This window comes from Trachurus japonicus, chromosome 8 (genome assembly GCF_045865225.1).
Source record: "Trachurus japonicus isolate A0001 chromosome 8, Traja_1.0".
Lineage (NCBI taxonomy): Eukaryota > Metazoa > Chordata > Actinopteri > Carangiformes > Carangidae > Trachurus > Trachurus japonicus.
The window spans coordinates 10,833,971-10,847,567 of NC_140914.1; the positions used below are offsets into that span (position 1 = coordinate 10,833,971).

Here is a 13,597-nt window from a genome sequence, read left to right on the forward strand (position 1 = left end):
GTGAAGCAGAAACAGCGCTGACAGAGAGCAGGTCTCAGCCCTGAGGAGGAGACACCTGTGGGTTCAGTCAGATGTCGGGGATCTGTGGATGCCGATGTAGAGCGACGGACACAACGCAGATGGATTTTTGAGGAATACCAAGTGTAAAATAATCCTCACAAGCAACAACATCGCCCAAGTTCCTCGGGTGAAAGAAAAAACACTCAGAGCTTTGTGTGTCTTATGTGATCTACTCGATTAGGGCAGATTTTTAGTTTGTGTAGTGCATTAATAGATTAAGAGGGCTGGGCTTTAAAAGGATAGTTCAACATTTTGGCAAATTTGCCCATTGCCATAATCCCTATATAGTCATAGGGGTAGGTTGGTTCATTAAAGCAGAAGTAAGCGATCCGGTCGTTTTGGCTAACTTCTTGTCAACCGATGGAGTTAGCAGTCCCCGTCCTCGTCCCTACGTCACCACATTCACGCGCATCCCTTGGCTGCACACACAGAGAGGACCGCCCCTTTACTGTATGCTGTTCTCTCTCCTCATTGGATAAAGGTTGTAGGATACAAGGAAAGTTTTCTCCTCGGCTTACAGCAGAGCAGAGTGACTGACAGACCCGTGTTTCAGACCAAACACTCTACATAAGTGATTGCTGTCGGAAGATATCACTATTTAAGACTTATATTAACACAAATATTCCACTTACTTCTGCTTTAACATTACCTTTAATTATCGGTGCATGTTGTTTTGAGATCTGCGGGGCAGAGACGTGAGCTGCTCAGTGAACTCATCAAACTCATCAAATACACAATCCAACAACTCCAAAACGCTCTCATGGAGACGTTGTGACCGGCACATTCACCACACTATGAAATAATAATGTAACATTATGAGTCAGAGTTGTTTTCGAGATTTCAAAAGCGCAAGTAGTTATGGGTATTTGCTTCATGTGTCGTAATGTTACGTAATTATACATGATTATTTCACAGCGTGGCGAATGTGCACTATGTGAATGAGAACTGAACTATCCCTTTAACAACGTGCAGGGTCTGTTACTGTGCTGAAAAACGGCTGATTATCCCATCGACTGTAAAATAAATCCCTTTCATCGTGCGGCATTTGCCAGGTGTGATCGTGGCCAATCCCTCCGTGTTCTTCCAGAGAGGCGCGCGTCGTGCACTCTGAGAGGCTGCGGCCCGGCTCTCTGTGTTCGGCCGCCCAGAGCCGGGTCGGTGATCCTGTGGGCAGGATAATCTGCTGTAATCTCCGGCTCTGTGATCTGACCACAGCGTAGCCGCGAGCTGGATGGGTGGGAGAAGCTGCGCCTGGAGCGGACAGTTGGAGGGAGTGGGGGGTGGGGGGGTGGATGAAGCCGGGGCCGAGGGAGGTCAGGACAGAAAAGACCGTTTTGACCTAAAAATATAAACGACTAGACGACATTTACATTCTGTGTTAGTACAGAAGCGAGTTTGTTGTGCGTTTGTTCATTAATAGTTTTAATGTGAGATAAACCCAAGCTATTAAAAGCAGTAAACAACAGCTCAGCCATTTTAATAACAGTTTCAAATCAGATTTGCTCTCCAGTTGCATTAGTCTTCTCTGTAATGATGGACTCAAGGTTGTAATATTCAGTGCACATATCGAGCATCGGCGGATTCAATCCAGTATTAATATTGAAACGTGGATCTCGCTGTTGCTCTGGCGACTTCTAAACTGAGAATGTGGGGGTAGGGGCCGAAGTGATGTGAATTTTCATCAGGGTTAGCATTGTTTTCATTTTTATCTGAGAAAATATCTGACTCATCTCGGATACATGCATGAAGAGACTCATAACAAGCATCTACAGTCTCACGCAACTGTGTTCCAAGTGGATAAAGAAAAAGGCTTTCTGGAGAGCGCTAACGCCAATACAATGTGTGCTGCCTGCATGGGAAGTATGCTAATAAGATAATGATGTTTCTTAACTCCCATAATTTGATGAGTTTAATGAGCATTCAGCTGCCAGGTCGCCAGAAGTCACGAAGCCCGAATGTATGATTACAAGTTCTGAAATGCTCGTGGCTGAGAGAAGTAGGGATTTTATGTAATTATAATCATGTTAAAGTGGTTGATTGTCAGTTGATTTAATTGAATTATCAAGATTTCACCATGTGGCGTCCTACCAACCTGTCTCTGTCCTCTACTTGCTGTCACTGTGTCCTGCCTTGTGTTTTCTCCTCCTCCTCCTCCTCCTCCTCCTCCTCCTCCATGTATGTCATTGCTTTATCCTCATCCTGGTTCCCTGCAGTCCCGGTGGCCAGATGCCCTCTCTTTGCCCACGTGGCCTAGTGCCAGCGCTGTCTTTTACAGAGCCTATAGTCTGCCAGTCTTGGGTTGTTTGAGAACGAAGCCTCTTTTCTTATTTTATTGAGCGAACTGAGCTGAATCTCTAACACTCTGAAACAAACCGTTCATCTTGTCTCGGTTCAGTTTTAGCTTCAAGTCATTGATGCGTTTGCAAGGATAACGCTCACATGGAGGTCGTTCCTCTCTCCAAGCAGCAAGATAATGAACACAAACACACATTTTTTTAAGTTCCTGTGTGAGAGGAGACTTGAGAGACTCACTAATGCTGCTGCAGCTGCAGTGAGAGTGTCAGGGGCTCAAACCCAGCTCAGTCCAGGATAACGCTGATCTGGGGATCTAGGGATCAGCGAACGACTTAAAGAACCAGCGTACATCTTTGATATTCCTCCAGAAACCTTTAAAAAAAACAAAAAACAAGATTCAGTGATTGATTCTTGTGAACGAATCTTTCTAACAAACCGATTCCAGTGATTTGTCGACTGCGCTGACACGAACCGCTCGGCACATCGCTGTCTCCCGCTTCGTGTGCACTGAACTGCAAATGTCGACACTAAGATGGAAGCAGACTGGAGCGTGCCTCCGTCTTTCCTTCTCTGTTGTCATTGCCTGAGAGGCACAGAGGGCAAGCTGAGGCAAGAGGAGATGGCAAGCCTTCTCTGGACATGTCATCCGAGATGTGTCAGTTACGGGCATGTTGCCCTTAAAACATGCCCCGGCCTGAGACTGAGAGCGCCTCACTATAACAGAAATAAAAAAAAAAACAGACTCAATAGATGATTCAACCCGCTTCACTGGAGTACAGCTGTGATTATATGGTCAGCCTATAAAAGTAGCACCCTTTTCCCAATTTGCAAGTCCCCCCACTCCTCTTCCCTTCAACTCCCCTCAATGCCACCCCCACACTTGGTAGCAATCAGCCAGGTGCTAAATGCCTGGGTGAGGCGGCACAGCTCATGGGTGGGTGGTGGTAGTGGGGAGTGGAGGGGAGGGGGGAGGGGAGGGGAGGGGGGGTGAGTGAAATTGCACGTGGAAATAAGCATCTGTGCTTGCTTGGCAGAGGAGGAAGCGGGGGCAGGAAATAACTGTCATTCTCTACAGAGGCTGAGAGTATACAGAGTGTGTGTGTGTGTGTGTGTGTGTGTGTGTGTGTGTGTGTGTGTGTGTGTGTGTGTGTGTTGTGGGGAGTGAGGGAGATGGACGCAGGCAGGTTAATCATTAACTTAGTGAACTGAAGAGAATGAAGAAAAAGGGGGGAGGAGGGGAGAGCGGAGGAGAGGAGGGGAGGGTTGACTGAGAGTTTTTTTTTTTTTTTTAAGTTTAAGTCGCTTAAATGAATGAGTGTTGGCTGGCTCATCCCCTCGGAGAAGCCTGATTAACGCCAGTGAGCAGCGTGATGGAGAGGGAGAGGAGAGCTGACACCAAGCGGACTGCTGGGAAAACGCTGATGTGGCACCAGCCAGGGGCTCCGCCGGCCGCGATGACTGTTAATGAATAATCGATGGCGATGAGAGAGAAGGAGAGAGAGAGAGAGAGAGAGTGAGGGGTCAATGGAGGGGATGTATGTAAATCTCCTCTACATTCTCACACAGACTTTACAGGTTTAATTAAAACTAATCGCCGCGCTGACACGCAGCTCCAAAAAAGCCCCTTTGAAGCCTGCCATATTAATAACATGGAATCAAGCTCTTCTCTTTTGTTGCGTGAACGTGTGCTACTGCTGCTGAGAAGGAGAGAAGAAAATGAAGCTCCGCCGCAGAACAGTCTCATTTTCCTTCGGCTTATTCTGCACACAAGGAACTCCCTGTGAGAAGATGCACTGTGTTTAATTTAATTTAATAACAACAAAAAAAAGGAAAAAAAGAAGCAATACCTGTGCATATATAGGATTTCCCCCCAACCTCAAGTACAGTACAACTCAGCTTGATTTTACACAGCCGCTGCACAAGCAATAAATGAGCTTTTACATTTTTCCACGTGAGCGACCACGTCTCTCAGTCATGCAAAATGAATCCGGGTCTCGTTGTTAACATATCCATTACCGTAGGTTTGTCTGCGGCGTGCGTCAGCGGGCCCCTGAGAGTTAACAGAGTGAGGCGGTTCAGGTAGAAGCGGCTACACGCACAGGGAAGCTTTAATGTGCTTCCTCTCTCTCTCTCTCTCCGTCCTCCTCCTGACAGAGACGGTTTGTTATCTTCTCCGAGGAAGAAGGAGTCACTCGGCTGGCACAAATCCCCGTCCTCCTTGTGAAACCTCTGATCATCATGTCATTGTCCAGCAGCGATACACTCCAGGGACACTGCTTTCACATAATGAAATCAAGAGAGCTGCCCACAGCCTCGGCTTATAATCACCCTGTTTACAGTGTGTGTATCTTTGTGTGTGTGTGTGTGTTTGTGTTTGTATGTGTGGACATGCATCTAGTTTAGCCTTTTTATAGTGTTTGAGTGAAAACAAAAGAGCTTCTGCGTTTATGCTGATCTGCGTGTGAGCTGAAGTGAAACATGGGGGTGTGTTTTGTATTTTTTGTGTGTTTTTTTTTTCCTTACCCGTGTGTGTGTGTGTGTGTGTGTGTGTGTGTGTGTGCGTCCACGTGTATGCATGAGTCACTTTGAGAGGTTTTTCACCAGCTATTATTGAGCTGGGGACTCAGTATTTAATAGGAGATAGAATAATTGTCTCTTCATCAGCTCTCCAGAGATTACAATAGTAACTGTCATGTGAATTAGGATTCTTGACATTTTCCCGGAGTCTCGTCTTTGAACAGCAACTGTGAGGAGGCCTCCATCCCCCCGGTGCGGCGCCATAAACAAACGAGGGTTAATTTTCTACCACTGAGAGGGGAAAAAGACTCAGAAGAAAGGGTAAACTACTGTATGTATGTAGACGAGGCAAATAGAAGCAGCAGCAGCTTGACAGGACATCTCATCTTCACTGTATTCCTCTTCGCTGTGCTCAGGCTTTAAGCTGCTCGCTGAGAGGTGGAACACTGAATTCATGCAGCAGGTTTCACTTGCTTTTTCTTTAACTTTTTTTTTTTGCTATAGCTGCTTTTGCAGGAAAAAAAAAAGACTGGAGGAAAAAAAACAACACAGATAGTATTCACAAGTCATCTGGTTGGTGCTCTCATTTGGTATGTGGAGCAGCGAGGTGTATTCAGACTCTGTGAATATCTGCTCCTCTGTGTGTCTTCACTCCACAGTCGCAAAACAAACACAAACAGACACAACCCGTGTACACGCACCATTTAAAACGTCCAATCTGTGTTCCCACAAGGGCTGAGGAAATGTTAGACCCGCTGCCAAAAACAAAAAAGTGTTTGGAGTGAGTTTTCCACTGAGACGAGCAGGAATTACAAATTAAATTTAATCAGAACAGACATGAAAAAAAAAAAAAAAGCAGAAAGACAGCAGTTCCCAACTTTTTCCAACTCATGACCCACTTCAAAATCTCTGAAATTGTTGGCGCCCCACATCCAACCCCAGATCTTCACTTCAATACTCCAGTTTTTCCTGTTAGTGTGCGATCAGTCGGAGATAACTAACAAGTACACAACGTGGTCTGGCTGGCCAACAAAAACACAAACGCTCCTTATCACTGGCTTCTCAGTGTGACTTATACTGTTTTTTAAAATCATTTTGTATCATTTGAAAACAATATTTGTATTTTTATTTAATCTTTTCACCATAATTGGACTACGGTGGCCCGGAGGGTCTAATCCACTGTAATTTGAAGGAAAAGCATGCAAAGAAATAAATTGCTCTGCAGAGTGTTTCCAGTAGTTTCCATGTGTTTTCTGAAGTTGCACTGAGCTCTCAGGGTCACCGTTACAACCAGAAAAGTATATAGATGTAAAAATATTCCTTATTTTCTAATCTTTACCCTTTTCATCTAAACAAAAAAAGTGCAATTCATAATCTGTCTGGTTTAATCTCTCAGACAGAGAAGTGTAACCCTGGAGTATCAGTCAGTGCAGTTCACACAGTTCACACTTTGCTTTGCAATAGTTAACTGAGAAATTCGACTCACTCTCTGCCCAAAGGATATTGCCTCACTTGCCACAGTGTTGTTTCAACATGCCGTTTTGGTAATACCAGGGTGAACGAGGTCTTTAACGGAGTTATTTATCAATACCTCCCTTTCTGAAAGTAATAGATAACATCTAAGGAACGTCTCAATACGTACAGACACAGACGCTTTAATGTGGTTCATTTATTTTTCAGTATTAATGTTTTTTTGTTGTTGCTTGCTGTCTGTTTTGAAGCATGACAGTGTATGTAAAGTGCATTGGGATCATGTTGCATAGTGATCCATACAGTCGATTCATTTATTGATTGATTGGATAATTGAATGGCTCCAACATAGTTTTTTTTGCATTAACGCTGCAGTAACATGTGTCAGAAACCCCCCTTGAAGCTGCCTAACATCACTGTCTGCCATGTCATGGCTGAATTAGCTGGGGGTCGACCTAATGCACCTCGTTTGGAAGCTGTTTCATGGTCTAATTGTTGCTGGTGGAGAATATTAAGGCAGCGCTGTGTCTGTTCGCAGCTAAAGGCCAAGGAAAGCGCTGTCGGTGAGCGAGGCTGTTGATGTCAAAATACCAAATGTTTTGGGCGCAAACCTTGCACGCTCTGCAGTAGAATGTGTAAATATTTACACAGGGCAATGAGTCAAGTCCTTTTCTCCCAATTTCTCTCTCTCTCTCTATTTTCTCCTCCTCTTTCTGGGTTGTTCTCAATCTTCTCTTCAAATCCTCATCACACACACATACACTATGTGTTGCTGTATTCAGGCGCCTGTGGTCTGTTACTCTTAGTGATTAGCCTTCCTGTTGCTGCAGAGGAACTGTGAGCTGAGAGATAAGGAAAGTGAGAGCACATGCTTACAGAGAGAAGTGCAAGAGAGAAGAAGCAACAGATACAAAACCAAGGACAAAGGACGGGTTAATTGGAAAATTAACAGAGACCACGGGCTTCTTGGTTGTTTGTTTTTCTGCAGCCTGAGTGTCAGGAGGCTTGTGAGTGTCTGTGCGACATCAACCTGCAGAGCAGATGGGGGCAGAGGTCTGGTTTGGGCCGGCTGGTCTCAGCAGCAGCAGCAGAGGAGGGACTCACGCATAGAGCTGAGGTGGTGAAATATCAGAAGAGTTCTCCTTTGTGTGGCTGTCGGTGCCGAGAAACAGACAGACCAACCTCAAACAAGCCTGCACGGGCAAAAGGATTAAGAAGACCTGCGTAAATCCTGGGAACAAACTGAGGATGTGAGAAGAAGAGGAGGAGGAGGAGGAGGAGGAGGGGGGGAAACCAGAGTTTAAGCATCCAGGGCAGCGAGGATCACAGCGCTGGATGTGCATGTTGATGCACTTTGACTCCCCTGGCATGAGACACGTGGGCGGGCAGCAGGACTAAAAAAGGGAGGATCAGGCCTTGTTATTAGATCTGGCTCTGGATTGAGGACAGTTTGCAGGTGCTCGCCGCTCTGTCTGCCTGAGACGTGAGCCGACATACTAAAAAGTACATGAGGAGGAGAGGAGGAGAGGGGGGGGTTCGGGGAGCTGCGTGGGAGGGAGAGACAGCAGCCGTGTACGGAGCGAGACAGCAGCCAGTTTCAAGTGGAGGCTGGGGGAGTTTTCTTTAACTGGTCGGCGGCTCCGGCAGCGGGGCCAGAGCTGGCAGCAGCGATGAGTCAGAGGAAGCTGACACGACAGCTGAGGTTGTGGGAGAGTCCTGAGGGTCCTCCTGCTGCGCCCTCGCTCACCTCACCTCTGTCACCACCAGTCGATCAGTCTCGCGGACACGGGGGCTCCGCTCTGTTTCGCCGGATGAAACTGAACCGCAGTATTCAGGAGCACAGTCGCTCGTCACACTGTATTTGCAGGTACAGCCTCTACATCCAATCCAAAAAAAAAAAAAAAACCCACCACAAACACTCATCTGTAATTTTGCCCAGTTTTTAAAAAAAGAACCTGTAGTGATTCATATTCGCTCTGTTTCTGCATCACTTCAGGTGAGGCGTGAGCTGAGCATTTTTTGTGCAATGTGACTGTCAGACGAGACAATAAAGAAGATTTCAGAGGGAGTTATTCCATGCACATGCTGTAATAACCCTCGCCAGATTGATGAGATTTGGGGAAGTGCCGAATTCAGAAAACTCAAGTCTCATAATTAGTCTCTAAGTTTGCAGACGGGAGGGAAAAAAGGAAAAAAAAAAATCAGGGATTAGCGGCGCACAGCTTGTGGAGGGTCTCCCTGGCAGACATTTTTGATGTGTTTTTCATTACTGAGGAGACTTGTTTAATGATAATGTGATCTGTAAACCATAGACGCAAAGCCTTCTGGGGGAGAGAGAGAGAGAGGGGAGTGGGGGAAAGGAGTGGCTCCTAATTGGCCAATTTAGAAGTGAAATCTAAAAATATCCGCTACTTCACGCTTAATTTTAGAAGAGAAACTGAAAGGCGTTCACAGCTGTGTTGACAACAAAAGTTTGAGAAGTTTGGGAGGAGAGAGGGGAGGTGTTGTGGAGATAAAAGTTCTTCTACATTAAAAATAGATGCTGCAGCTACACTGCAATCTGCTTCCCTCTCTGTCCTTGTCATCCCAACGTTTGACTGCAGCCTGAAAGCAACTACTACATATTAATATTATTATGCATGGGGAGTCTTGTCGCTGATGTAGTGAATAACAAACCTTGACAAATTAAGCAGGATGCCGTTCACAAATATTGACTTATAAATTGGTATCTGTCGTGTACTGTGAGAGGAGAAATTCACAAAATATGATATATAACCCCCCGTTCAATCAACGGTGAACTCATTTCTTGGCTGCAAGATCGAATCTTTCTTTCATCTTGGAAAAAAGTTGGTCTGAGGTAGTTTTTTGCTGGAGAATAAAGGCTTCCTGGCTGCAGGTGTTGGGGAGAAAAAAGGCGAGAGTAACCGGAGAAGTGTGTTGTCGTGTCCCCTTTGGCGGAGCTCGACGCTGAGTGGATCTGGCAGATTAGTTTCTCTCTGCCTTGTGTTTTGGGGGTTTTAATGTTAATCAGCAACGTGCTGGCCCGATGCTGCGTGGACAGATGCTACGTTTCACTACCGAAAGCTGAAAGGAGAAGACAGACGCCGGGGTTTAGCGGACTGCAAAAATGCCTTAATCACCGCCTCGGTGCGGATGCTAATATCCACCTTGTCTCTTTCTCTCAGTCAGTGGTGATGGTGTTTCCCAGTGATGTATAGGGAGGTCTCAGTCCAAATAAAAACATCTCAATCCCTCTTATCCGCAGACAGACAGACTGACTGACAGACAGACAGACAGCTTTGGCCCAGAGAGGAGCAGGAGTTGATGTGGCCCATTTGCTCACTTAAACACAACTCACTCACAAAAAATATGACTTGTCAGTAATGTGTAATTCTCAGGGCAGCCTAGTGGCAGGCTGCCAATCCAGCGGCACCACTGCTGCAGAGTCACAGCTGTACGAGTCAGCGCTGCAGCGTGTCACATCTCTCTCCCTTCAACTTCCTCTTTCTCTCTCTCTCTCTCACAGAAAGCAGAAATGGTGAAAGAGGACGGTGTGAACGGCTCGTGTTGGGGGTGTTAAAGACGATCTTGACACTTTTTGTGTGGTGTTACTACTGTATAGAGGAAGCAGTCGAACAAACACCTAAAACCCCCCTCCCTTGTTTCCTTCTCTGTCCTCTTAACCCCTTCATACACACAGCTTCGACTCGGAGAATGGTCCCTCCCCAGGCCGCAGTCCCATGGATTCACAGGCGAGTCCTGGGTTGGTGCTCCACCCGTCCTTCCCCCAGAGTCAGCGCAGGGAGTCGTTCCTGTACCGCTCCGACTCGGACTACGACACGTCCCCCAAAACCATGTCACGCAACTCCTCCATCAACAGTGAGGGGTAAGCATGAGGCCCATCATCCTGGATCTATCATCAATCATGCTATTATTAGTTTATTTAGGGGACATTGTGCAATGACATTAATCATTTACAGAACATGAGAAGATGGTTGCACCAGATTTAGCCCACAGCTAATTTCCATCTGCAGTCCCAACATATAACATATAACAAACAGACAAGAAACGCAGACCACAAACTACTATACAAGAGTGATACACAAATAGACAGTAGACAGCACATAGACAATACAAAAAAACAACAGTTTCCACATCTAAAAAGACCAGATCAAGTGCAACACACCTGAGAGAGGTGTACCCTATCCTATATAATCATTGGAGAGAAAAGCTAAGTCTTACAAGATACAAATATATATAAAACATTTTAGATTTCCACAATTCATATTCCACAAGATTTTAAGATAATTTATCATCATCATCATCATCATCACCATCACGTGGCAGAAACATGTTTTTTTTTTTAAACCCACAGTGTCCTCCGTCACACACAAACACACATACACCACGGTGACTGCACATTATCCCAATCAACACAGAAATGGTTTTGATTGTAATTATGCGAGCATTATGCTAATGAAATCATGATGAATCCTCTTAACATTAACTGTTGTGCTCTGTTTTCCTGGCTTGTCTTTTTTTTTTGGTAAGTTTAAAAAACCGCCCTAAAACCTTCCGCTGGATTATTTCTCTGTGTTTAGACCCACATAGGTCTTTGTAAACACCCAGCTCCTCTCATATAAACACTAATATTGAGCTCCTCAACTCAACCGCCCCAAACCCGCTCGCATTCATCCCATTTTTCCTCTCCTCTTTCTCTCTCTTTCAGACACGCCGAAGACATGATCGTCACCCCTTTCGCTCAGGTACGTTTCCCTCCTGCACCTTCGTCTGCCATGTTTTAATTGCTGCAAATGAATAGAAAAGGTGTCTAATTAGTGCAGTGAACTTGTCCCCCCTCCCTCCTCTCCTCCCCTCTGCCCACTCCCTCCCTCCCTCCTTCCTTTCCTCTTACTTCCCTCCCTCCCTCCTTCTTTCCCTCCTACGCTGTCCATCCATCCCCCAGGTGTTGGCCAGCCTACGAACTGTAAGAAGCAACTTCACCATCCTCGCCAATGTCACAACACCCACTAACAAGTCAGTATCATGCTGTCAGACACCCCCTTCTCTCTCCCCCCACCCCCCACCCACACCCACACCCCCCGACTTACACTCGTCACGACTACCTGCTTTGTTTGCAGTGTGTGTGCGTGTGTGTCTGTGTGTGTGTTTGCTGATGTCTCCCCCTCTTTCCTTGCTCCCACTTTTGCCATCACGATTAACCGTTTTTTTTTATACTTATCAGACTGTGCTCTAGTCTAGAAAATATGATCCGTGTTATCTGGCGTCTCTCCAGCTCTCCACCGTCTGAGTGAGGAGGACTGAGTGTAGAGAACACCGTGCCTCAGATGCATGTCCCTGACTCTGTACCCAGACGATGCAGACGGTCAATAATACTAAAATTATTTTCCTTTGTAATGCAGTAGACAGAAGGAGCCGGAGTTGGCAGGCTTTTAGCTCCACGTCAATGTGATATATATATATATATATAAAGCAATGCAGCACAGAATTATCAGCATCTATAATTATGCAGTGTTGTGCCCTGCAAATACCTCCCTCACTACACAATTATGAAACCATGAAGGCTGTTTTAGAGGAGAGAAGAGCTCAGGCTTTGTCTTAGACTATTTTTGGACACTTCAATATTTGAAGTGAAGCAGGGGAATTTTTATGGACTTTAAAACATTCACACATCGCAGCCGCATACAATATTCAGAGCTGTTTTAATATAGACATGCACTCATCTGCCTTTTTTTTTTTTTTTTTTTAAGGGATGTATAAATGAATAACATACGTGAACATGTGTATATCCCCCCTCTGTGAGCCCAGCCTTTTGTTGCCTCGTCCTGTTAACGCTGAGTGCTTGTTGAACCCCAGCAGGGGGCAGTAGCATGTCGTTCTCCCTCTGATGTAAGGCTGTGTTCGTCCACAGGAGGTCACCAGTGACAAGCCAACCCACTGTTCCCCAAGCTACACTCTCTGGTATGTTGTCTGCTAATTAAAAACTCTTAGTCCAAAGAGTCCCACAGTCCCCTCACACTGTGTTAAGGACACGCCAAGGCTCCCACACTCCCCAAAAGCCTCATCAGGAATGAAAATGACTGCAGAACATCACATGGCTATTACTGAAGAACGGTTTAATTAACCACACTGCATACATGTTAACAGATTACAATGCTGAGGCTACATTAGATGTAAAGATTAAGAAAAAATAAAGCTTCTCTTACACACTAGATGTGTAAATTACATGTTTGATTAATTATCACTGTGCAGTTTTTTATTTTTTTATTTTACTGTCACTGCACTGAAACTGAGACTAAACGCTTTGACCTACTTTTATTTGTTAGATGACAAATGTTGGGCAGCAGCACTACAAAGCTCTTTGAATATTCCCCTCAGAGTTTGACGCCTGACATCATCACTTTATTTACTTTGAACCAAACAACTAATATCAGTGTTTTTAATCATATGTTCATAATCAAAGACAGTGACCGATAGATCTATAAAATATGTATATATATTTGTTTATTAGCTGTTCAGGATTTTAAATGTAGCTCTGATTTACTGTGTTTATATAATCCATGTGCAAAACATGCATCTGTCTTGTGAAGGAACTGCATACAGAAATTGAAAAACGACTTATTAAGGTTATATATACTTATTTAAAACGAGAAAATATGTTCACATGAGACTTAATAGCAGTTGTCTATAGTAGTATATAGCCCTCTTCATCAATTTAAATAATCAAATTATAACATAGGGTCACTCAGCTGATTGTAGCCTATATCAAATGCAGAACCATTTCACTGTGTTTCTAAGAATCATAGATATTCATACACTGTTATAACATCAGAATGAGCACATAATTTGGGTTTAATTGTTGATTAATTAAACATGAAACACATTTAATTGTAGAGTGATGTCTGTATGTTTTGGATTCAAAGTGTAATTTAAACTAGTGAACTGTCTTGCTCTGTTTATAAATATTATACTGCTGTAAAACCATGTGTCAGCATCACATGATCAGCTTAGATTCAGTTTAGATTATATATATTAAAAGACTCTGAGTCAACTTTAGAGTGGGAGTTTGTCAAGTGTTTTAACTTTAGTTAGTGGATTTGCCTCTTGCAGTGTTATAAATTCAGGCACCTTTTTTATTATCAGATGTGACCAACATGGAAACTTGCCATTAAAGCTTTTAAATGATAAATCCAGGTATTGCCAAAATACTGAGCTGTAGCTTTGGACCTTAAAA

At 44.6% G+C, this 13,597-nt stretch overlaps 1 protein-coding gene across 2 annotated transcripts in view; it reads left to right on the top strand.

The window, feature by feature from the left end:
- pde4a (phosphodiesterase 4A, cAMP-specific) overlaps positions 1 to 13,597 on the top strand; it is a 46,185-nt gene that overhangs the window by 15,221 nt on the left and 17,367 nt on the right. Inside the window, exons 1-5 of one of the 2 annotated variants that reach the window (XM_085783735.1) lie at positions 7,193 to 8,209; positions 10,043 to 10,228; positions 11,072 to 11,108; positions 11,309 to 11,379; positions 12,275 to 12,324. In XM_085783735.1, coding sequence (XP_085639861.1) covers positions 8,013 to 8,209; positions 10,043 to 10,228; positions 11,072 to 11,108; positions 11,309 to 11,379; positions 12,275 to 12,324 — 541 coding nt within the window. In that variant the 5' untranslated portion in view covers positions 7,193 to 8,012. Of the gene's footprint in view, positions 1 to 7,192; positions 8,210 to 10,042; positions 10,229 to 11,071; positions 11,109 to 11,308; positions 11,380 to 12,274; positions 12,325 to 13,597 lie in introns of those variants that run through there. The other variant, XM_085783734.1, reaches the window with a different exon arrangement.